Consider the following 26,693-nt stretch of genomic DNA (forward strand, 5'->3'; position numbering starts at 1 on the left):
AAAATATTCTTTATTTTCTTTTTTGTTAAGCTTTTTATTTCCCCCTTTAAAAATAATAATAGCTTTTTATTTTTTAAAGTACATGCAAAGATTTCAACATCTACCTTTGCAAAACCTTGTGTTCCAAATTTTTCTCCTTCCCTTCCCACCTCCCTTAGACAGCAAGTTAATTCAATATAGATTAAACATGTACAATTCTTCTGAGCATATTTCAACTTTATCATGATGCACAAAAAGATCAAATCAAAAAGGAAAAACTGAGAGAGAAAACAAACAATAAAAGGTGAAACTATTGTGCTGTGATTCAGTCTTCATAGTCTCTCTAGATGCAGATAGCTCTCTCCATCATAAGTCTATTGGAATTGTCTTGAATCATCTCATTGTTGAAAAGATTGATTATCCATCACAGTTGATCATCACATAATCTTGTTGTTGCTGTGTACAATGTTCTTTTGGTTCTAGGTTACCTCACTCAGCATCAGTTCATGTAAATCTTTCCAGGATTTTCTGAACTCAGCCTGCTCATCATTTTGTGTAAAACAATAATATTTTATTACATTCATATACCACAATTTTTTCAGCCATTCCCCAACTGATGGGCATCCATTCAATTTCCAGTACCTTGCCACTACAAAAAGGGCTGCTATAAACAGTTTTGCACATGTGGGTTCTTTTTCCCTTTTTTATGATCTCTTTGAGAATGTTCTCTATTTTATTAACCCTTGAGTTCTCTTTGAGATCGATGAGTTTGAAGAACAAAAACAAAAACAAAACAAAAAAGAACTTCATTCCTTTCTCTCACTTCAACCACAAAAGACTACCCGTATATTTTGTTTTAATTTTGATGCTTTCCCCCCATATCATCCTCATATCTCTTCCTTTCTTCCCTACTCAGCAAGTCTTCCCCTGTAACAAAGATTTTTATAAAGAGAAGAAAATGAAATAAGACTAGTGAAATCTTCCCAAATCAGCTAAGGCTAGCACAATGCAAAATATTTCCCAATCATAATCCCCAACCTCTAAAAGTAAGGAGGAAAGATGTATTTCTAAGTTCTTCTTCAAAGGCAAGTTTCTTGGTCATTGTAATTACCTAATGTTCAGTTTGGATTGTTTCATTCCTAATGTTATATCAATCAATCAGTGAACATTTTTATTAAGTACCTAATATATGCCAGACACTGTATTAAGCACTAGGAATACAAAAAAGAGGTAAAATATAGTTTCTGCCCTCAAGAAATTTAAAATCCTAGCATATATTTTAATATATTGGATTACCTGCCATCTAGAAGAAAGGGAAAGGAGGGGATATATTATTTTCCTAGTTTTATTTACTTCTCTCTATTCATATAAGTTCTTTCAGTTTATATAAGTCTTCCTATACTTCTCTGAATTCTTCACATTCATCAGTTTTAAAGCATGGTTAACAATAACATTCTTCTACCACATTTTGCTTAACTTACTTGCCTATTCCTCAACCTTGTTTTCAGAAAAGAGACGGCTAAAGAAGACAGACATTCCCTTATTAGAGAGGCTTTTGCAGGGTCCCTCACAAAGGAATGCCAGGATTTTCCTCATGGACCAAGATGCAGAAGAAATCAGCAGTGATGTATGAGATAGTATTATCTAGAATTTTTTTTTTTTTTGCTTGCTTGCTTGGGGCTCAATGCTTCTCATAAATAACATTTTATTTTGTCTTTCTCTTTCTTAGGTAGCTGAATACATTCACTGTCACCTTTCTTTTTTGGAATCAATCCTTCAAAGATTAAATGAAGAAGAAGCACGAGAGATTAAAAAAATAACTACAAAGTGAGTAGAAATCTTTATATTAATTTCATTTGGTTTTGCTACCACACCAAAGTACAGTTAAATATTTTTTTCTTTTTTTTTCTTTTTACTTTTCAGATTCAAAACAGAGAAGGCTTTTATACTAAAACATCTTCAGAATAAAATGATAGTAAAAACAGAGACAACTGTATAGTGTAATAAACACGCATGAATCAAAAACTTCAACCAAGTAAAAAGTATTTGCATACTTAATGAGTACATGTATATTGTAGGTACATGCGTTACTATAGAAACTTCAAGCTTGTAGAAAATCAATTGACCAGGAAATTTTATTTCCATATGAAGAGGTGAAGTTGCCTTTATATTATATTTGGTCCACTATTTATTCTGAAAAATAGATTTCCAGAATAGTACTCATTTTTTTTTCAGTTAGAGAGGCATTTTTACATAGTGTCAATTTAAAATGTCTCCCTTAGTCTGAATTTTGTCAACTTTTGCAAAAAATGACAAATGAAACGGAAATTAAAGACTGAAAACACTTAAAAAAAAAAGAGAGATGGAGTCTTTATGTTGTGAAGAAATTTACTTTCAATATGAATGAAATTTATAGATCACTGATGACTCTTAGGCTTTCACAAAAATGAGGATGATGTTGCAAACTGGCAAGTAAACTATTATGTTATTAAACTATTGTGTTATCCTGCTAAAACTCCAGAGGACCAAAGACCACAAGCACTTAGTAAACTGCAATATCTACAAGTGCTCCTTTCCCGGAATTACTGGGTTTCTGATTCCTTTGGCCTGAAGGAACTTCATATGAGCAGCATTACATCTGGTAAAAGATCTTATCAGAAATTCACAAAGCTGTCTCTATCATTGTTTTTAAAAGCTGATTTTCAAAACACAAAAGAAATTCTGAAAACATAACAGGAGTTTGGGATGTGCTGTTGTTGTTATTCATAGTTGTTAGTGTCATCCACAACAATTTTTTAAAGCAATTCTTTGGAAGGGTCAATAGGTCTTTTTTCTTAATCTACCTCTACTTTTATTTCTCATGGATATTGTCTAAAAAAAATTTCTAAAACACTTTATTTGTGATATAGACTAGAGCTCTGTATGATAAGTACACAGCTGGAAAATTACTTTTTTAAATATTAAACTATATATCACAGTTGTTTCAAAAACATTTAATTCTAAATTATCACCAAAATATGGACTAGAGAAGAGTGTGTTTGTATACATTAAATTATATTAAAGACTTCTTTATATAGTATAATGTGTGTGACTGGACTTTGATTACTCTATTTACTTTTTGGTAAGTGTCAAGAAAAAAGATATCTACTTGTTAAATGTGAGGCTGAAAATATAAACTATAAGTCATAGTGGTCTAATTTATATATTCATAGAGAATATACACTATATATACCCTCAAGGAGCTCACATTTTCATGGAAAATACAACATACAAATGACAATTTCTGTATCAAATATACACAGTATAAATATAGGGACACCTCAAAAAGAAAGCATTAGCAGGGGGAAGTAGGGCTAGATAAGGAAAGGCCTCTGATAAGGCTCTGAGATTTGAGCTGAATCTCAAATGAGAACTAGCTCAAGGAGGTAGAGGTGAGAAGTATTCCAGCAGGAGGATCACCAATACAAAAGCCTAGACTTGAAAAATAGTGTGTCACATGTGAGGAACAGCAAGAAACTATGTAGCTAGACAATAGAAGTGTGAAGAGGAGAAAATGTAAGAAAAAAAGAAGGGAAGGGAGCTAAATTCCAAATGGACAATGATTTCATTGATCCTGAAAATGACCAAAACCTACTAAAGTTTATTAAGTTAGAGATGAGACATGCTCCAACCTGAATTTTCAGAAAATCTCTTTGGTACCTGAGTCAAGGATGAATTAATATGGGAAGAGATTTTTTTTATTAAAGCTTTTTATTTTTCAAAACATATACATGGATAATTCTTCAACCTTAACCTTTGCAAATCCTTGTGTTCCAATTTTTCCCCGCCTTTCCCCACCCCTATGGTAGAAATATATTTTAAATACAATATACACATATATATATTTATATAATTATCTTGTTGCCCAAGAAAATAAAATTAAACTGGAAAAAATGAAAAAGAAAATAAAATACAAGCAAACAACAACAAAAAAAGTGAAAATGCTATGTTGTGAACCACACTCAGTTATGGGAAGAGATTTCAGGCAAGGAGACTGAGTTATTGCAAAAGTCCAGGCTGCAGGTGATGAGGATCTGTATTAGGGTGACGTCTGTATGAATGGTGAGAAGGGGATATATACAAGAGATATTGTGAAGAAATGAATGAGTAAAATTTGGTCATGGATTAGATGGATCTGTGACATGACTGAAAGGGAGAATTCCTATATGACACTGAAATTGTAAGCCTGGATAACCAGACTTACCCAGGCTCACAACAGTAGCTGATGCCAGATTTGAACTCTGAAAGATGAGTCTTCCCAACTCATGGCTCAACATTCTATCCTTTGCACCATCTAGCTGTTCTGGAAAGGCCATACTTTGGAACAGTTTTCAGTTGAATGATGTGTTTGATACTCAGATCTCAAAAGATTTTGAAGGAAATGAAGATACTCACTGCAAAAAACTTTCTCAAGGCATGTGGGAAAAGGAGCACAGATGTAGAGTGATATCTACCAAGACTAACAATTGAGTTTTGTGGGTTTTTTAGTTTGTTTGGGTTTTTTTGGAAGAAAAGGTTCTTCAACAAAGAACCCTTTATGTGGTAAAAAAAAAAAAAATAACAGATTTGGTGAGAGAAAAGGGATAACAGAGGAGGCAATATACTGGAAAACAGGAGAAGATGGGATCAAGGATGCACAGAAAGAGGTTTTCCTTAGCAAGTAGAATTTCATCTCTACTGTTTCCTTCAAAAATGGAATTAATAAAAATGGAATTAATAATACTAATTTCAGGTAGTTAATAAGTTAATGGTATTAACCATTTAAATTTTGCCATTCAGATTTAAATTTTGCTGTTCAGATTCATGCCATCCTCATAAAAGTCTGTATCATAGGTATCACTTTCAAGGCTTTGCAAATGGGAAATTAGCCTTACAGAGCCTTGTCCAAAGTCATCAGTCAGGATCTGAAGTCAGATCTTTCTGACTCTTTTTTTTCCTTTTCTTTTCTTTTTTCTTTCTTTTTTTTTTCTGGAGGCAATTGGGGTTAAGTGACTTGCCCAGGGTCACACAGCTAGGAAGTGTTAAATTCAAATCTGGAACTCAGGTCCTCCTGACTTTCAGGACTGAAGCTCTATCCACTGCATCACCTAGCTGCCCTGTCCCAGACTCTTAAGTGTAGTACTTCTCCCCTAAAAAGCAGTATGATGCCATTAAAAAGACAACAGAAAAGTCAAAGATGTGAGATTAAATCCTTGCTGTCCACTCAACACTCCTATAATCTATAACTTCACTTCTTAAAATAGTAGATGAAGTAAGCCTTCAAGAGTTATCAAGGGAGAAAGATGCTGGCCTAAATAAGAGGCTTTAAACATTCATTCTATGACTTTTTAATTATTATTTTTATAACTAGATTTTAAAACAATTTGTCTTCTTTATAATTCTGTTTTATGTATCAAAAATGGCTTTGAAAAAGAGTTCCATAGGCTTCGTCAAATTGTCAAAGGGGGTCGTGACACAATAAAGGTTAAGAATTCTTGGCCTAAGATCCCTCCATCTCTAAATGAAATGTATGATCCTAAGGAAGTCCTTAATACAGAGGGGTGGAAGGAGGTGGTGATGGGACATCATGCATGGGTACTATGTCATGGAACATGTATGGAGCTGAAATGTGGTCCTCTGGCCTTTTCTAGTCAGACCTATTACTTTACCCTGAAAGGAAGAGAAATAACTTTCACTGTCACTCCTCTTCCCATCTGCTCAGTGGTTTGGAACTTTCACACAAGGTGATTCTGCTCTCTCATCTTTAAATGCTATGGAGGCTACTTTCATATGATAGAAAGAAAGAACATATATCCATCTAGAGGAACCTGAAACTAGATCTCAGATCTCTGGCTGCCTCTGCTGCTTTGTATCACTTTACCTGAGAAGCTGGAATCAACAGAGTTCATGAAAGATGAACTTTTCAGGAGTAACTTCCTCAAGAGTATGGGAATTCTTGGTTCCTTAATCTGAGCAGACCAACAGCAGGGGGAGTTTTCTGTGATTGCATTCTGCTCAGAAATTACCTCTAACAGAAGACAAGCCTAAGCTGTGTTTGGGCTTTCTGGGAGATGAGAACTTTGGAGAAGTTGCTTGGATAGTTCAGAGCAGAAGTGAAAGAGAAATAGCTTCCTACCTATCCCAGAAAATGTTTCTTATTTTGATTTTTTAGTATCAATCCTGTAATGGGAATTATAATTTTATTTTTTCTGTAATCTAAATATATTATTTTTTATTAAAGCTTTTTATTGACAAAGCATATGAATGGGTAATTTTTCCAACATTTACCCTTGCAAAACTTTTTGTTCCAAATTTTTCCCCTCCTTCCACCCACCCCCTAGTTGGCAGGTAGTCTAATACATGTATAATTTGTTTTAATAATTGTTTGTCAATGTGTAGCAATGAGTCTTACATGCTTTAAGTATTTATTTTGTAGAGAAATAAATGATTATCATATACCTAATCTCCTTTGTACATAGATTTTCTTTGTAGAAACAAACTTGACAGATCTTCTTTAGGGAAGCCCTACATATGAACCATCTGAACTTTGTTTAAATTATTATCCCTGGAATTCTACTCTGTTGGAGTGTTGGAGGCAGAGTAAGTATATCTCAACCCAGAAAGTAAAGGAAAACCTGATCCCTCTCTTCTGGGCTAAATTACTCCCATGGCTAACTCCCAGTCAATGTGAACCAAAAACTGGGACTTCTTGGTGGGAGAACATCTCTCAACTTCCAAATCTGTTCATCTCTCTACACATCTCCTTTTTTATGGAGATGTTGGGCTTTTAGCAATTTCAGTATCTTCAGAATTTAGCTCTCAAACTAAAAGTAGGAAGAAAAGACCTCAAAGTCTAAGCTAGCTATCCTATAGCCTAAGTAGTTTAACCCAGGACTTCTTAAACTATTTCCACTCATGACCCTTTTTCAACCGAAATTTTTATGTGACCCCAAGTAATAAATCATAATTTTATGACTCCCACATTCAGTTACACAACACCATAGAAGGGTATGATTCACAATTTAAGAAGCTTTGCTTTTAGCCTATCACTGCGACTATTATTGACTTGTTTAATGACTGGAAGAAGTAAAAAAGAAGCAGCTGCCAAACTATATGATTATATTCTCAACTTGATTTTTTAAAAATAATCCTTTTATATACAGACAGAAGGTAAATTTAATGAAAACATGAGAATAGATAAGTTTTTATAAACAAGTATTTTCCTACATCTTCACAGTTTGCTAATTGAATAAACTATAGCATAAAGAAAATCTCTGTGTCTCTTTTTGGTTAATTTCATAAAATCATCTGACTAGATAGAGCAAAAAGTAGTTTTAAATGCTTTTCTTAAATGAGATAACAAATATGTTAAACTCATAGATTTTAGGATGTGACAACAAATAACTGTTCAAGCATTCTCTAAACATTATTAAGCAAATCATAAAATAGGGAATTCTACCCTCACTAAAATCACTTTTCAGGGTCATCGAAGCTCAAGTGGCACAGTAACTAGAATAAGAAACTTGAAGTCAGAAAGATTAGTTCAAATCATGCCTCAGACACTTACTAACTGTGTGATCATAGGCAAGTCACTTAACCCCTTTCAGCCTCAGTTCCTCATCTGTAAAAGGTTTTATGAACTATATTAAGATTCAGCTACACAAATGTTATCTACTATGTTCTGTACAAAGTCCCTTTGAAAGGGGAATCCTCATGTGTAACATGCCCACCTGGCAGTTACAATTACTAGTCTGTCCTAGGCCCAACAGAGTACCTTTGACCACTGACCTTTGCAGTGTCAACTCTACCCGGCTCGCCTCCTCTGAGGCCTTCAAAGGTCTCTGGCCATGATCTCTTGAATCTATAGTTTAATAATCAGTAGCATGCTCAAGAACAGCAATGTGTAATCTTAAAAGTCTTTATTATACCTACTCACATAATGCCCTGACTTGATGCCCTGACTTGTTAGTTCCCTAGTGAACACCTGGTCAGAAGACCCACGTGTTCACTACAAAACTCCTTACCTCTCTCGGCTATCCATCAGCTTGGCTTGGCTTGGTTACCCCAGGCTAGGGAGCCAGGTTAAAGAGTGCCAGGTTAAAGAGAGCGACTGCTGTCTGCAGTGGGCTTATAAAGGGCCTGTGAGGTCACACACACAGCCAACCATCAAGAGAGCTGTCACCCATTACGAAGCTATGTCAATATGGACAGGATTCCTTCCACAGGGCAGTCCTATATCCATAGAGAATACTTCTGGGCCACTCAAATCTCCCATTGCACTGTGGCCACCCACTTAAAGGGCCCTTACAATTCCTTCTCTTATTTTGCTGGAATCGCATCCTTATATCCATGGATATCAAATTTCTCTAAAACTTCCCTTTTGTAGATAATATTGTTATGATCACATCAAGCTCCAGAACTCCATAGGACCCTTACATCAAATCCAAGATTTTGGAACAGTGGTATAGTGGAATGGCAACTGAGGAAATGGATTCAAATCACATTTCTGATGCTTGTTCCCTATGTGAAAGCTTTAATATTCTCCCAGTAGTGCAATGTGATTGACAAATACCTAATATCTTCCTACAATGATGTTCAGAAAATAGAATAAAAATTAAAGGAAAATTCCCCAGTACATTAGGAACATCTTTTCTGGAGGATTTGTGCAAGGACAGACAAGAATTAGATAGAATAAGAAAACAGTGAAGGATTTTGACCTGTACCCAATAAAGTCCTGGGTCCATTAAGGAAACAGACAATTCTTACTAAACTTGTTTAGCTAGTTTCCCAGCCCACAGCTGATTACAAGTAGAACACAGAGCAAAAGAGACTGTTAAAGGTGAACAAGGACCCTGAGAGATTACTAAGAAACTAAGAGTCAGAAAAAAGAAATACAGGCTAGAGAGGAAAGAAAGAAAAAGGAAAAAAGGAAAAGGAAGGAAAGAAAACTACTCAGTTTCTTCAGCTGTAAAATAAGTTGGAGAAGGAAATGACAAACTATTTCAGTGCCTTTGCCAAGAAAATCCCAAATGGGGTCATGAGTCAGACAGGACTGAACAAAAGCAAGAACTGAATTACTATTCTGTAGCCTAAATCTTATAAGTTCTGATAAATAATTACATTTCATGAGAGGGATAACACAATAAGATTTTTAAAGAAGGAAAAGGGAAAGTCATATACAGAGGAGAGCTAAAAATATGTGACAACTTTGGTTCTTAGGTAAATAAAGAGAAATCATATTTTATGTAAAGTCTACAAGAGCACAGCCTATGAAAGAATCAGACAAGAGAATGGAAAGGAGCACCCTGGAAAAAATTGGAAAGGATGACACTACCTCATGAGAGAGTATATATTTGCAGTAAAATAGAGACTCTCCCTACTCCTTCCCCTGGGGGGAAGGGCAAAGGGGCAATGATTTTCACATTAGGCTACTACCTTGTCTGAAAATGTGTTATAAATAGCAGAACTACATTTCATCCAGGAGAAGGAATATGAATACCTGAAGGCAACCAATATTCAAGCTGATAATGATAAGAGAGACATAGAACCAGAGATAGGCAATTGATCTTAGGATTTCTGAGTAATTACAATTAATGACAAGATGAAAGAAGAGAGAGCATTTAAATAACACCTACTATGTGCCAAGCACTTTACAAATATTATTTCATTTAAGAGGGTAAGACCAGAACTCATGACTTCTGGAACATAAACTCTCACCATGCAACCTGTTTCTATTTGGAACTGCTTACAACAAAAAGGATAGGATGGCAGAGTAGTATAAAATAAAGTGTACAAATGAAGTAATCATATAAAACATACAAAGGAGGAAATAAAATTTGATATTGTACAAACATCATTCTCATAAGTGATCCAGAGTATTGTTGTTTTAATAAGGGTATTGCCTATAAGTTAAAGAGTAGAATTTAGAAAGACCACTGAGAAAGAGAAATAACAAAGCAAAAATTTCTTGGAAATGACACTGTAAAAAATATTACTCAAATTAAAAGGTTGAGGGAGAGGGAGGAAAGGAAAAATCTTGAATCACATCCTTATTTCCATGTGAAAAGAGAAGAATCAAAAGGGTATCTAAAGTGAAAGATCAAAAGGATCTGATCACTCCACTATTTGGGATAAGGCAAATAAATGGAAGTTGGAATAAAGGGAGCCTTTCACAATAAAGTAATAATAAAATGGCTTAAAGAAAATTAACAACATTAGAGTGCTGACTTGAAAGGGGGATAAAAATCAACACAACAGAAATAATAGACAATACAAACCTAACTACTATCATAACCTTAAATGCAAACGGATTAAATAATCCAATAAAAGGAAAGAGAGTGATATAATAAACAAAAAAGAATTTAATAAGCATTTATTACTTGTAAAACTCTTCATTAAGAACAAGAGCTACAAGTAGAAAAGTGAGTACAAGTCCCAGCTCTCAAGAAGCTCTCCAGGTTCTGAGAGAGCAAGTGCAAAACAGATAATAATGCATCTTTAATTCTATTACCACTGATATTAGCATAACCATCTCTTATGTTGAGTAATTTGATAATACCAAGAACTTTAACATCAAGAACTTTATTTTCTGGGCTTTCAGAAAGTGTAGATGCTGAGAAGGCAAGGGTTATGTGTAGTTCCTCACTATTGCTAGCCACTGGTTTTCAGTTGATGTTGGATTATGGATGGTTTCTCTCTTTTTTGATATGGCTACAGAAGCAGTGTTGGAAGTAATCAATTATCTGGAAAACTGCTATTTGCAGGACTCTTAGGCTCACAGTCCTGGATTATATTTATAGGGGTATGAAGAAGTAAATCCTCAAAGAAAATGAGATCACTAATAGTTTCAGTAAAATAGTAGGATACAAAAATTCCCAGCATTCCTAAATAGCATTAATCAAATGAAGATGAAATATAAAAAGGAATCCCATTAACAATAAATATAAAATACAGAATTCATGTGGGCATCATTCTAACAACACATACTTGAGACTTATACAAATATTATTACAAAACTTTTCAAAAAACTAAAGAATGACAAATAATTGTAAGAGTAATCATTGCTCAATGATTGGGTCAAGCCAATATTAAACAAATTATAAATGTTTATTAACTGACTGACTGAAATATAATACTACCTAAATTCATTTACGGTTATAATATTACACCAATCAGACTCTCCAATGGACACATTACAGACCTAGATATAATAATAACAATAATAGAACAATATGGAAGATTGCTCCAAATCATTTCTGCTAATCAATCACTTTTGCTTCCAGGTCATAATATTTTATCTAAATATTATGACAGAGAATATTTTATCTAAACTTCTGACTTCTTAAAACTTCCCTAAATAAAAAATTACACAGAAGTGTAAAGAAATTGCAAATGTCTTCAAAGCTTAAGACTATGAAAGCTAATGAGATATTAGTACCAAAATTGAATAGTCCCTAATCCCTAACAGTTTCATTCCATCCTCATTTTATACCAACTCTATACTAGATCAGGGAGGCACAACCTGCCTTTAAACTTGTCATCTAAGGTCCTCTCAAACAATTTTCTTACTATTGCATCTCATCCTGGACTTCACCTCACTATTTTGTAGCAAAAGCAACAGAACTCATCTATGTTCATTCCTCCCTAATCCCCAATAAAACTGGAAAACAATCACATTGAAATATAGTTATCAAAAAAATTTAAATAAAGATAAACACAGAATAAAAATGAAGACCTTGGGGGAAGTGGGATGTACCAGACAAATCAAAAAATGCAGGAGTTGTAATTAAACTATCAGACAAACAAAAACAAGAACTTACAACATAGAGATAAACAATTATTCTGAAAGGTGAAATAGATAATTTACCAACATCAAAACTGAACTTATATGCCCCAAATGCACTAGCATTCAAATTCATAAATTGCAAGATGACATAGACACTAACACAATAATAGTAGGAGACTTTAATGTCTCTCCATTTTGAACAAATCTAAAAGATAAACAAAAGAGAGAAAGCCAAATGAACAAATTGCTACAGAAACTAGAGCTAAAAGATTTTTGGCCTCTTCTAAACAAGATTTCTAAATAATAAATATAAACATAGATATATGAATATATGGATATAGTTATAAATATATTTCTCGGCATGACATGGAACTCATAAAAAAGAGACTATGTATCAAGGCATATTGATATTGCAAATAAATGTGAATGAGTAGAAATAATAAACACATCCTTTATAGACTATCACAAAAATAGGAATCAATTCAGGGGGCACAAATAAATGACATAGAACCAAATGAAAATTTAACAATGAAATATTAAATAGTGAATTGGCCTTTTTCAAACTTTCCAACTTTTCAAAACTACCCCATATAAAAAATTATAAGAAGATGTAAAATAATTACAAATGTCTGAAAAGCTTAAGTTAATGAAAGTTAATGAGATTGTATTGGTCAACCTGCCATCTGGGGGAAGGGGTGGGGGGAAGGAGGGGAAAAGTTGGAACAAAAGGTTTTGCAATTGTCAATGCTGAAAAATTATCCATGCATATATCTTGTAAATAAAAAGCTATAATAAAATATATATTATATATATATATAAAAGAAAAATTATCTATGCATATGTTTTGTAAATAAAAAGCTTTAATTAAAAAAAAACTGGAACAGTTAAAAAAAAAAAAAAGAAAGAAAGTTAATGAGGTACAACTTGGGTGAATTAACACCAAAGCCTAATAGGCATTAATCTTTAACAATTTCATTCCATCCCTATCCTACACCACCTCCACACCATAAAGAAGAATAAACAATAGAAGCAATGAAAAATTATGTGAAAGAAGATTATAATGATGAAATGATTTTTTTTAAATTCTGGAATATAATTAATGTAATAATAGGGAGGAAAATATATCACTAAAATATATGTATTATACTAAGAAAATATGGGCAGCTAGGTAGCACTGTGGATAGAGAACAAAGCTCAGAATCAGGAAGACCTGAGTTTAAAAATGGCCTCAGATGCTAATTAGCTGTGTGACCCTAGGCAAATCATTTAACCCTGTTTGCCTCAATTTCCTCATCTTTAAAATGAGCTAGAGAAGGAAATGGAAAACTGCTCCAGTATCTCTACCAAGAAAACTCCAAATGGGGTCACAAAGAATTAGATCCTATTGAACAACAACTAACAAAATAAGGAAGAGAGAAATAAGGGGAAAACATTTAAATAGATAAACCCAAAAAAATTTTTAAAGTCTTTTAAAAATTAGAGAAGAAAAGACCCCAGCTTTTGGGATAAGAACTCATTATTTGACAAATACTACTGGGAAAATTAAAAACTAGCATGGCAGAAACTAGACATTGACCCACACCTAACACCGTATACCAAGTTAAGGTCGAAATGGGTTCATGATTTAGACATAAATAGTGATAGTATAAGCAATTTAGAAGAACATAGGATAGCTTACCTCTCAGATCTGTGGAGAAGGAAGAAATATGTGACCAAGGAAGAATTGGAACTCTTGATTGAACACCAAATAGATCATTTTGATTTTATTAAGTTAAAAAGTTTTGTACTAACAAAACTAATGCAGACAAAATTAGAAGGGAAGCAATAAATTGGAAAAACATTTTTATATCCAAGGGTTCTGATAAAGAACTCATTTCTAAAATATGTAGAGAATTGATTCAAGTTTATAAGAATTCAAGCCACTCTCCAATTGATAAATGATCACAGGATACAAACAGACAATTTTCAGATGAAGGAATTAAAATCATTTCTAATCATATGAAAAGGTATTCTAAATCACTATTGATCAGAGAAATGTAAATTAGGCAACTCTGAGATACCACTACATACCTCTCAGATTGGCTAAGATGACAGGAAAAAGATAATGACGAATGTTGGAGGGGATATGGAAAACTGGAATACTAACACATTTTTGGTGGAATTATGAATGGATCCAGCCATTCTGGAGAGCAATTTGGGTCTATGCTCAAAAAGTTATCAGACTGTGTATACCCTTTGATCCAGCAGTGTTCCTACTGGGCCTATATCCCAAAGAAATCTTAAAGGAGGGAAAGAGACCCAGATGTGCAAAAAAGTTTGTAGCAGCTCTTTTTGTAGTGGCTAGAAACTGGAAACTGAGTGAATGCCCATCAATTGGAGAATGGCTGAATAAATTATGATATATGAATGTTATGGAATATTATTGTTCTGTAAAAGATGATCAGGAAGAAGATTTCAGAGAGGCCTGGAAAGATTTACATGAATTGATGCTAAATGAAATGAGCAGAACCAAAAGATCACTGTACACAGCATCAGCAAGATTATATGATGATCAATTCTGATGGTCATATCTCTTTCTGACAATGAGATGATTGAGGCCAGTTTCAATGATGTTGTGTTGAAGAGAGCCATGTACACCCAGAGGGAGGATTGTAGGAACTGAATGTGGATCACAACATAATATTTCCGCTCTTTTTGTTGTTCTTCACTTGCATTTTGTTTTGTTACTCATTTTCTTTCCTTTTTGATCTGATTTTTCTTGTGCAGCAAGATAATTGTATAAATATGTCTACATAGATATTTGAATTTAACATATATTTTAATATGAATAACATATATTGGATTGCTTGCCATCTAGAAGAAGGGTGGGAGGAAGGAGGGGAAAATTTAGAACACAAGGCTATGCAAGGATCAATTAACCTTACAAGGTTCAAAATTATCCATGCATATGTTTTGAAAATAAAAAGCTTTTAAAAAATTAAAAGAGAACTAGATAAACTAGAAACTGAAAAAAGTATAAAAGTAATAAACAAAGCAACTAATAGGGGTTTTTTTTAGAAATATACACAAAATTGATAAACTTTTAGCCAACCTTATTACAAAAGGGGGGGTAGGAAAATTAAATAAAATTGAAATTGAAAAAAGTGGAATTCCCCACAATATCAGAAGGGGAAAAAACATCAGAACCTAATATGCACAAGTTGTTTCCCATTCTTCATTTTTGAAGTGGGCTAATGGATATCACAGGTAATGACTTACAAATATACTGCATTTGAATGAGGCAGAGTTGCATAAGTCATTAGCTTGACTCTCTTTTCCTGAGTCATTGAAGTCTAGTAGCAGAACAAAAGTCAAGATGATTGTTAATGGGGGCGGAGCCAAGATGGCGGAGAAGAAACAAACGACTCTGTGAACGTCCTCACTCCCTCACAACCAATTAGATAAATTAAGCCTCAGAAAAAGCCCTGGACTGATAGATACCACAAGGACTGGAAGCACGACTTACCAGCTGAAGAGAATCTGGAGTTTCAACAGAAAAGGTCAGTTCCCAGGGGAGGAAGAAGAGAGGCCAGCACAGACGGCTGGGTGCTCGCATACTGCGCCGATTGCGCTGGGAAGGGCTCTGGGATCAGAGAAGCCACTGAGATAAAAGAATCTGGCACAGGCTGTTAGCTCTTCTCTGCTTATTATATAGCAGTTCAGAAGAGAAAGCTAAAATACCTTAAAAATTCAGATAGATTAGATTTTCCAGGACCCTGGGGGTGACTCAGCAGATCTCGGCACCAGGGAGCGTGGCCTCAGCTACCTCCTGAGAATAGTTAAGAGATTGACAAGTGGGTGGATACGGCCCAAGGCAACACACACTGCCTAGTTTAGCTGGAGGGAGTGGAACTCAGCTCCAGGAAGTCCCAGAGAAGCGGAACCTTTGAACTAGGGACCGCGGTTTCTGGCAGACACTTCCAGTTTGAGAGCAGGGGCTTTTCACGTCACCTGCTGCAGACATCCACGCCCCACCGGGACTCATAGGCTGGGCTTTGTGCTGACTTTACTGTTCAGTCTCAACCTCAGGGAAGCCGCTAGAACACAGCGCCCTCGGGCACAGCAGTGCTAGTCACCTCTGAGGCACTTCCAGGGAGGGGGTGGGGAACTCTCTCCCAGAGCTCTATCTTAGCTCAGGCGCTAGAACGGCTGCATCCATCCAGTCTGGGAGGAAGCTGGTAAAGAAGTAAATAAATAATTTCCTACCCAAGGGACAGACCCCAAAAGATTTTAAAAATATGAACAAAAAAGCCAGAAAAACCATAGATTCCTTCTATACAGAGAAAGAGCGGGTATCCAACCCTGAGGAAGTTAACAGCAGAGAGTCAGCAGATAACAACCCAAAGGGGAACGATTCCTGCCCCCCATCACATAACTCTCTCCTAGAAGAGACTATTAAAAAATTAAGGGAGTTTGAAGAAAAATGGGGAAAGGAAAGGGAAGCTAGGATAGAGAATAACAACGTCCTGAAATTGGAGTTGGAAAAAATAAAGAATTCACAGGAGATGCAGGGAAACAAAATTTGTGAATTAGAAAAGGTTAAAAAATCACAGGAAAGTAGGATTTCTGAATTGGAAAAGATAAAAAAGTCTCAAGAAAATAAGAATTTCTGAATTGGAAAAAGAAAATAATTCTCAAAAAAAAATTAGGGAAATGGAAAAAAATTCAATAGAGCAAAATAATTCATTTAAAAACGAAATTGGGCATTTACAAAAAGAACTAAAAACTGTGAAAGAAGAAAATAACTCCTTAAAAGTCAGGATGGAACAAATAGAAATGAATGATTCACAGAGAACCCAAGAATCAGTCAAACAAAACAAAAAAAAATGAGAAGCTGGAGAACAACGTCAAATACTTACTGGGAAAAACTATAGACCTGGAAAATAGATCTAGGAGAGATAATCTGCGGATCATTGGACTTCCAGAACACTATGACCAAAAAAAGAGCCTAGATTCTATTTTACAGGAAATTATCAAAGAGAACTGTCCAGAGATAATAGAAACAGAAGGGAAAGTAGATGTGGAAAGAATTCATCGAACTCCTTCTGAAATAGACCCTAAAAAAAGAACACCACGGAATATTGTGGCTAAGCTGCAGAATTACCACACAAAGGAGAAAATCCTGCAAGCAGCTAGAAAAAAACAATTTAAATACCAAGGTGCCACAATAAGGGTCACTCAAGATCTGGCTGCCTCCACATTAAAAGATAGAAGGGCCTGGAACCTGATATTCAGAAAGGCAAAAGATCAAGGACTGCAACCAAGAATGAACTACCCAGCTAAGTTTAGCATCTTTTTCCATGGAAGAAGATGGTCATTCAATGAAATAGAGGAATTCTATATGTTTCTAAGAAAAAAACCAGACTTAAACAAAAAATTTGATCTACATCCACAAGACTGAAGAGAAACAGAAAAAGGTACACAGAACCCTTGAGAACTGTAACTCTGTTGTGGGTATATAAAAAGTACTCAAGGATAATTTGATTTTACTGATATAAAAGAAAAAAAGGGGGGTGTAGTAAAGGGAAGGAGGTCGGTTCAGAAAAAGGGGAAGGAGTGATAAAAAGAGGGAAACTACATCCCAGGAAGAGGCATAGAAAATACACCATATCTGAGGGAACTTAGTGAGGGGGAGAATCATTGTGTGAATCTTACTCTCATCAGAAGAGGCTCAAAGAGTAAATAATTAACATATTTGTTTTTCAGAGAATTTTCTCTCACCTCATTAAAAGGGGGGAGAGGAAAAGGGAAAAGGAAAAGGAGAATAAGGGAAGGGACTTGGAGGGAGGGGGGAGGGATACTAAAAAAAAAAAAAAGGGAGGGTTGCGCGTCACAAGGGGGGGTCTGTAAATTAAATATCGGGGAGGGGGATCAGGGGGGTCAAGGGAAAAAGCATAATCTGGGGATAATATGATGACAGGAAATACAGAATTAGTAATTTTAACTGTAAATGTAAATGGGATGAACGCTCCCATCAAACGGAGATGGGTAGCTGATTGGATCAAAAATCAGAACCCTACAATATGTTGTCTACAGGAAACACACTTAAAGCAGGGAGATACATACAGAGTAAAGGTAAAAGGTTGGAACAGAGCCTATTATGCTTCAGGTAAAGCCAAAAAAGCAGGGGTAGCTATCCTTATCTCAGATCAAGCAAAAGCAGAAGTAGATCTCATTAAAAAAGATAAGGAAGGAAACTATATCCTGCTGAAAGGTAGCATAAATAATGAAGCCATATCAATACTAAACATATATGCACCAAGTGGTATAGCATCTAACTTTCTAAAGGAAAAGTTAAGAGAATTGCAAGAAGAAATAGACAGTAAAACTATAATAGTGGGAGATCTCAACTTTGCACTCTCAGATTTAGACAAATCAAACCACAAAACAAACAAGAAAGAAATTTTTTTTTTAAATTTTTTATTTTATTTTATAATTATGACATTTTTTGACAGTACATATGCATGGGTAATTTTTTACAACATTATCCCTTGCACTTACTTCTATTCAGATTTTTTCCCTTCCTCTCCCAACCCCCTCCCCCAGATGGCAAGCAGTCTTATATATGTTAAATATATTACAGTATAATTTAGATACAATATATGTGTGTAGAACCGAATTTTTTGTTGCACAGGAAGAATTGGATTCAGAAGGTAAAAATAACAGTTTACATTCATTTCCCAGTGTTCCTTTTCTGGATGTAGCTGGTTCTGTCCATCATTAATCAATTGGAATTGGATTAGTTCTTCTCTATGTTGAAGAAATCCACTTCCATCAGCATACATCCTCATACAGTATCATTGTTGAAGTGTATAATGATCTTCTGGTTCTGCTCATTTCACTCAGCATCAGTTGATGTAAGTCTCTCCAAGCCTCTCTGTATTTCTCCTGTTGGTCATTTCTTATAGAACAATAATATTCCATAACATTCATATACCATAGTTTACCCAACCATTCTCCAATTGATGGACATCCATTCATCTTCCAGCTTCTAGCCACTATGAAAAGGGCTGCCACAAACATTTTGGCACATACAGGACCCTTTCCCTTCTCTAGTAGTTCCTTGGGGTATAAGCCCAGTAGTAGTATGGCTGGGTCAAAGGGTATGCACATTTTGATAACTTTTTGGGCATAATTCCAGATTGCTCTCCAGAATGGTTGGATTCTTTCACAACTCCACCAACAATGCATCAGTGTCCCAGTTTTCCCACAGCCCCTCCAACATTCATCGTTATTTGTTCCTGTCATCTTAGCCAATCTGACAGGTGTGTAATGATACCTCAGAGTTGTCTTAATTTGCATTTCTCTGATCAATAGTGATTTGGAACACTCTTTCATATGAGTGGAAATAGTTTTAATTTCATCATCTGAAAATTGTCTGTTCATATCCTTTGACCATTTATCAATTGGAGAATGGCTTGATTTCTTATAAATTAAAGTCAATTCTCTGTATATTTTGGAGATGAGGCCTTTATCAGAACCTTTAACTGTAAAAATGTTTTCCCAATTTGTTACTTCCCTTCTAATCTTGTTTGCATTAGTTTTGTTTGTGCAGAAACTTTTTAATTTGGTGTAATCAAAATGAACAAGAAAGAAATTAAAAAAGTAAATAGAACATTAGAAAAACTAGGTATGATAGACCTATGGAGAAAACTGAATGGCAATAGAAAGGAATATACTTTCTTCTCAGCAGTTCATGGATCCTATACAAAAATAGACCATATATTAGGACATAAAGATCTCAAAATTAAATGTAGGAAGGCAGAAATAATAAATGCCTTCTTCTCAAATCACAATGCAATAAAAGCTACATTCAGTAAAAAGTTAGGGGTAAATAGACCAAAAAGTAATTGGAAACTGAATAATCTCATCTTAAAGAATGACTGGGTGAAAGAGCAAATTATAGAAACAATTAATAATTTCACCCAAGATAATGACAATGATGAGACATCATACCAAAATCTTTGGGATGCAGCTAAAGCAGTAATAAGGGGAAATTTTATATCTTTAGAGGCTTATTTGAAGAAAATAGAGAAAGAGAAGATTAACGAATTGGGCTTACAACTTAAAAGGCTAGAAAAAGACCAAATTATAAACCCCCAACCAAAAATTAAACTTGAAATACAAAAATTAAAAGGAGAAATCAATAATATTGAAAGTAAAAAAACTATTGAATTAATAAATAAAACCAAGAGTTGGTTTTATGAAAAAGCCAATAAAATAGATAAACCTTTGGTAAATTTGATCAGAAAAAAGAAAGAGGAAAATCAAATTGATAGTCTTACAAATGAAAAGGGGGATCTTTCCACCAATGAAGAGGAAATTAGAGAAATAATAAGGAGTTACTTTGCCCAACTTTATGCCAATAAATTTGATAACTTAAGTGAAATGGATGACTTCCTCCAAAAATATAGGCTCCCTAGATTAACAGAGGAGGAGATAAATTGCTTAAATAGTCCCATTTCAGAAAAAGAAATAGAACAAGCTATTAATCAACTCCCCAGGAAAAAATCCCCAGGGCCAGATGGATTCACATGTGAATTCTACCAAACATTTAAAGAACAACTAACTCCAATGCTATATAAACTATTTGAAAAAATAGGGGATGAAGGAGTCCTACCAAACTCCTTTTATGACACAGACATGGTACTGATACCTAAACCAGGTAGATCAAAAACTGAGAAAGAAAATTATAGACCAATCTCCTTAATGAATATTGATGCTAAAATCTTAAATAAGATATTAGCAAAAAGACTTCAGAAAATCATCTCCAGGATAATACACTATGATCAAGTAGGATTTATTCCAGGAATGCAGGGCTGGTTTAATATTAGGAAAACTATTAATATAATTGACCATATTAATAATCAAATTAATAAGAACCATATGATCATCTCAATAGATGCAGAAAAAGCATTTGACAAAATCCAACATCCATTCCTACTAAAAACTCTTGAGAGTATAGGAATAAATGGACTATTCCTTAGAATAATCAGGAGCATATATTTAAGACCTTCAGTAAGCATAATATGCAATAGAAATAAACTGCAACCTTTTCCAGTAAGATCAGGAGTGAAACAAGGTTGCCCACTATCACCATTACTATTCAATATAGTACTAGCAACTCTAGCCTCGGTAATAAGAGCTGAGAAAGAGATTAAAGGTATAAGTGTAGGAAATGAGGAATTCAAATTATTACTCTTTGCAGATAATATGATGGTATACTTAGAGAACCCCAAAGACTCTGCTAAAAAGCTACTAGAAATAATTCAAAATTTCAGCAAAGTGGCAGGATACAAAATAAATCCACATAAATCCTCGGCATTTTTATATATCACTAACAAAATGCAACAGCAAGAGATACAAAGAGAAATTCCATTCCAAACAAATGTTGAGAGTAGAAAGTATTTGGGAATCCATCTACCAAAGAAAAGTCAGGAATTATATGAGAAAAATTACAAAACACTTGCCACAAAAATAAAGTCAGATTTAAATAATTGGAAAGACATTCAGTGCTCTTGGATAGGCCGAGCGAATATAATAAAGATGACACTACTCCCCAAACTAATCTATTTATTTAGTGCTATACCAATCAGACTCCCAAGAAACTATTTCAATGACCTAGAAAAAATAACAACAAAATTCATATGGAAGAATAAAAGGTCGAGAATTGCAAGGAAACTAATGAAAAAAAACTCAGAGGAAGGTGGTCTAAGTGTACCTGATCTAAAGCTATATTATATAGCAGCAGTCACCAAAACCATTTGGTATTGGCTAAGAAATAGACCGGTAGATCAGTGGAACAGATTAGATACAAAGGACAAAAAAGGGTACATCTATAGCAATCTAATCTTTGACAAACCCAAAGATACCAACATTAGGGATAAAAAATTCATTATTCGGAAAAAACTGTTGGGAAAACTGGAAATTAATATGGCAGAAATTAGATATGGATCCACACTTAACACCATATACCAAGATAAGATCAAAATGGGTCCATGATTTAGGCATAAAGAATGAGATCATAAATAGATTAGAGGAACAGGGAATAGTCTACCTCTCAGACCTGTGGAGGAGGAAGGAATTTATTACCAGAGGAGAATTAGAGATCATTATTGATCACAAAATAGAAGATTTTGATTACATCAAACTAAAAAGTTTCTGTACAAACAATACTAATGCAAACAAGATTAGAAGGGAAGTAACAAATTGGGAAAATATTTTTAAAAGGAAAGGTTCTGACAAAGGTCTCATTTCCAAAATATATAGAGAACTGACCCTAATTTATAAGAAACCAAACCATTCTCCAATTGATAAATGGTCAAAGGATATGAACAGACAATTCTCAGATGAAGAAATTGAAACTATATCCACTCACATGAAAGAGTGTTCCAAATCACTACTGATCAGAGAAATGCAAATTAAGACAACTCTGAGATACCACCACACACCTGTAAGATTGGCTAAGATGACAGGAACAAATAATGATGAATGTTGGAGGGGATGTGGGGAAACTGGGACACTAATACATTGCTGGTGGAGTTACGAAAGAATCCAGCCATTCTGGAGAGCAATCTGGAATTATGCCCAAAAAGTTATCAAACTGTGCATACCCTTTGATTCAGCAGCGCTACTACTGGGCTTATATCCCAAAGAAATACTAAAGAGCGGAAAGAGACATATATGTGCCAAAATGTTTGTGGCAGCTCTTTTTGTTGTAGCTAGAAACTGGAAGATGAATGGATGTCCATCAATTGGAGAATGGTTGGGTAAATTATGGTATATGAAGGTTATGGAATATTATTGCTCTGTAAGAAATGACCAGCAGGAGGAATACAGAGAGGCCTGGAGAGACTTAGGTCAACTGATGCTGAGTGAAATGAGCAGAACCAGAAGATCACTGTACACTTCAACAACAATACTGTATGAGGATGTATTCTGATGGAAGTGGAAATCTTCAACATAAAGAAGATCCAACTCACTTCCAGTTGATCAATGATGGACAGAAATAACTATACCCAGAGAAGGAACACTGGGAAGCGAATGTAAATTGTTAGCACTAATATCTGTCTGCCCAGGTTGCATGTACCTTCGGATTCTAATGTTTATTGTGCAACAAGAAAATGATATTCACACACATGTATTGTACCTAGACTATATTGTAACACATGTAAAATGTATGGGATTGCCTGTCATCGGGGGGAGGGAATAGAGGGAGGGAGGGATAATTTGGAAAAATGAATACAAGGGATAATATTATAAAAAATATATATATAAATTCCAGCAGGAAAAAAAAAAAGATGATTGTTAATGACCCAGAATTTAGCAAATGCTCTTGGCATCTTTCTGACCAAGATCTAAGTACTCCACAGAGCCTGCTTCAGCCCAGTGGACTTCATGGCAAATGAAACAAATTATTCTCATCTGCACAGTCCACCAGGGGGAAGTCTTCACATGGTTGGAGTAGACATCCCCTTAACACACTGATAGATTTGAGACCTGTCAACATCAACCTGGGTTATCCCATCTGCCAAGTAAGTAGTCTCTGTGCATGCTGGAGCTTCTTGGAATCATGGATACAAGTTGCATGAAAATGGATAAGCAGCTCTAAAAAGGGCTCAGCAAGTCCTCACACCAGAGGAGTTACCATATACCTCACTTTGTACATATTGCTCTAATAATTATTTTTACCTTGGTAACAAGCAATCCATAATATCCTGGCCATTCCAGAATCTTTTTAGCTCCATACTGCTTATATTCTTTGCAAAAATTCCTCAAATTAGTTACCTAATTTTATTTACTAAAATTGTTTAATTATGTCAACAGCATAATTTTAGATTTCCAAATACAGTTTCCCTTTTTTTTATTTAATTCCCTCTAAGTATTTGGATATTATAATTACAGCCCTAACATTTTATTTCATTTTGCATTTAACCAAATCATTTACTCAGATGGGCTTATATGGGCAAGCGAGATTTTCTTTACCAACATGAAGTGCTGATTTTGAGAGTTATAGACAGTAAAGGCAAGAGCTGAAAAAAGGGAAGAATCCAGCCATTTATCTCTTGGGATGAGAAGGCAGATTCTCTCTTTCCTACCAGATTGGTCATAGTACATGCCAATGATCCAAAAGAAAACACCCAACAGCATAATCTTTTTTTGTATTGAAACCCCGTTCTTTAAAAACTGTCATTGAGAACTAGAGACAGACAGACAGAAGTAGAGACAAAAAAAGAGATTTTAGTCTCACAGTTAAATATAAGGCTATGTATCCACATGATCCTCTCTGCCCATATTTATAGCAAACTTACATGTAATGCAATGGAATCCAGTTTATATTTCTCTGGAAGAAAACTCATTATAAAAATTACAGAAAGCAAATAAACAAAGATAGAGATAGACATATAGAAACAGGGACAGAGAGACAAAAAGAATGTAGGACTTAAGTCTACAATTAAGTCTAGGACTTAGGATTTAAAGGTAAATGATGACAGCTTTGCAGACAGCCCTGAAGAGGGGAGAAAGGAAGAATTGTAAAAGGGGGATAAATTTTACTGACTGTGACAACAGATTCTGTTCAGATAAGCAGATCAGTGAACCACTCCTTTTTCCAACTAATTATATTCAGGTCTGGGTAGTGGCCCACTTTCAAGCTTCAAGTCCCTCCTGAGGGACTCCAAAATTCCCAAATTAGCCCATTCCACTAAGCTTCTGTCTGACTTTTCCCATCCCTTAGCTTTCATCTCAGGTGTGAAAAATTATACTTCTCATTAGTCCCCTTGCTGATAAGAGGCTACACTATGACATAAATAAAAACACAAAGAAACATATGAAAAAGGGAAAAAAGATCAAATTCATGAGGAGTCCTCGTTGGCCCTTGAAAGGAGTTCTATCTGCCTTCAGATAAACACAACAGAGATGAACACTTGGCTTTCCTATCAGTGCTAAAAAAAAAAAAAAAAAAAAAAAAATTTCAGAGTTATTACTTGAATCTGATTTTATATTGTCCAAGGTCACTCTGGATCAGACCTTTCCCTGGGCCAGCCTCCAGAATGCCAAATTGTATCTCAAGCAGAGGATGGAAGCTTTGTAAGATTACTAGCCCTCACAGATGTATTATTAACCTCATGCTGCAGACCTTTCCTGTCCATGACAAATTTGCCCATAGTCATCAGTTCTTTAATTTTTCAGGTAAAAGAACAGAGTAGTCCTGCTCTTCCCAGTGGTCTGAGTTCTTGGATTATTTGGAAACCTATTTTAATCCTATTCAAAACAAGATGAAGATGGCAACTGCTAGTCTGAAAATGAATTGATTTCCCTAAATCTTTTTTAATTTGACAGGATGAAAAGCAGCAAACTCGTGAGAACATTAGGAATGTCAGAATTTTACAACTTAACCTAATCAATACTAACTAGTTTTTATCTCATACACAATGTAAGGGCATTCCTACTATGAAATTTGTATAGGAAATAGTAATTCTTTATGTGCATGTGATTCTTACCAAACCCCTTTATGAATTCTTCTTCCTGAAAGGAAAGGGCAGTGTTATTTATTTGTTATTTATTAAATCCCACCTGTTATGGCCTAAACTAAGTTCACAGTTTTTCATTACAAAAATATAATTGGGGCATGATTGTGAAACCATGTGAATCAACAGATATATCAGATACAAAGTTTATTTATTTTGTAACTGCTGAGTTAAAAGAAAAAAAGGCTACAAGCAACACATGGTCAGGAGTCAGAATGGATGAGCAGATATAGAAGTGTTGTGATCCTTAGAGGGAAAACTTTATCCAATTCCCAATGATACCATTGGTTCTCTCCAAAAATGAAAGACGAACAATAACATTTTTGTTTCTAACATCAGTGAAATCTTGGATCTCAAAAGCTGCAAAACTCTTTTTTAATCAAATAAAAATAGGCATTCTCTTTGAAAAAAATAAATAAAACTGTTAAATATGAAATACACATATTTTATTGGTGACAATGGGGTGGGATGACATACCTCCACTGGTTGATTATCTCCAATTTATCCTGCATATATCTTTGCTGTTACATAGTTATTTATATGTTGTCTCTTCATTAAAATGTAAGCCCCTTGAAAGCAGAAACTTTTTGCCTCTCTTTGCCAGCACATAGAAAGCACTTAATAATGTATACTTACTTTAATAAAGTAATTATTTAATTACTTGATTTATTTATTTACTTAATTATTTTATTACTTAATAATTAAAAATAAAAATAACGAAGGAAGGAAACAAAGAAATTGTTTCTGCTCTATATACATGAGGCTATTATTGTTTTTTAAGTGGGAAGAATACTTAAAATCCAGAATTTCAACTGGAAGAAATTAAACTACCTTTGTCTTCTGCTAACTTCCTTCAGATTAGAAACAAAGACACACAGAAACTTCAATTCCATTCAAAAAGTATTTATTAAGCACTTTTTCTTTGTGTGATAAAAATCTTAAAGCTTAATAGGAAAGTGAGCAAAATTAGAATCCAAGCCTTTTACTTCCTATATCAGTATTTTTTTTTCTATCACACTACTTTAAAAAAAAATAAAAGCCTAGCATTTGTTTGAACCCTTCCAATTCTGCATAGGTAGGTTCCCATGATATGGTCCCTATATCAGCAATAATAATGATAATACTTCATTCTGCAATTTAGAAATCTTTTCCCTAAATAATTACAAATGAGAAAACATTCTGGAAAATGAAATTATTTGTTCACATTATATAGGACTTAAATCTAAATCTTCTAGCTACAAAACCATCATGACCTCAACTAAAAATCACTGGAAGTAAGCACTAGATTTTTGCTTAAGTAAAATCCATGTTATATCTTATGATAGAGATCTTTATTGGAGATA

At 34.5% G+C, this 26,693-nt stretch overlaps 1 protein-coding gene across 1 annotated transcript in view; it reads left to right on the forward strand.

Annotated features, from left to right (window-relative positions):
* The window catches only part of RASSF6 (Ras association domain family member 6), a 57,417-nt gene extending 54,361 nt beyond the window's left edge, over positions 1-3,056 (forward strand). Inside the window, exons 9-11 of the mRNA XM_074276170.1 lie at positions 1,488-1,606; positions 1,709-1,806; positions 1,903-3,056. Of these exons, the coding sequence (XP_074132271.1) occupies positions 1,488-1,606; positions 1,709-1,806; positions 1,903-1,978 (293 nt within the window). The 3' untranslated portion in view covers positions 1,979-3,056. The remainder of the gene's footprint in view (positions 1-1,487; positions 1,607-1,708; positions 1,807-1,902) is intronic.
* Positions 3,057-26,693: the final 23,637 nt, after the last annotated feature.

The sequence above is a fragment of the Sminthopsis crassicaudata genome, chromosome 6, assembly GCF_048593235.1.
Source record: "Sminthopsis crassicaudata isolate SCR6 chromosome 6, ASM4859323v1, whole genome shotgun sequence".
Classification (NCBI taxonomy): domain Eukaryota; kingdom Metazoa; phylum Chordata; class Mammalia; order Dasyuromorphia; family Dasyuridae; genus Sminthopsis; species Sminthopsis crassicaudata.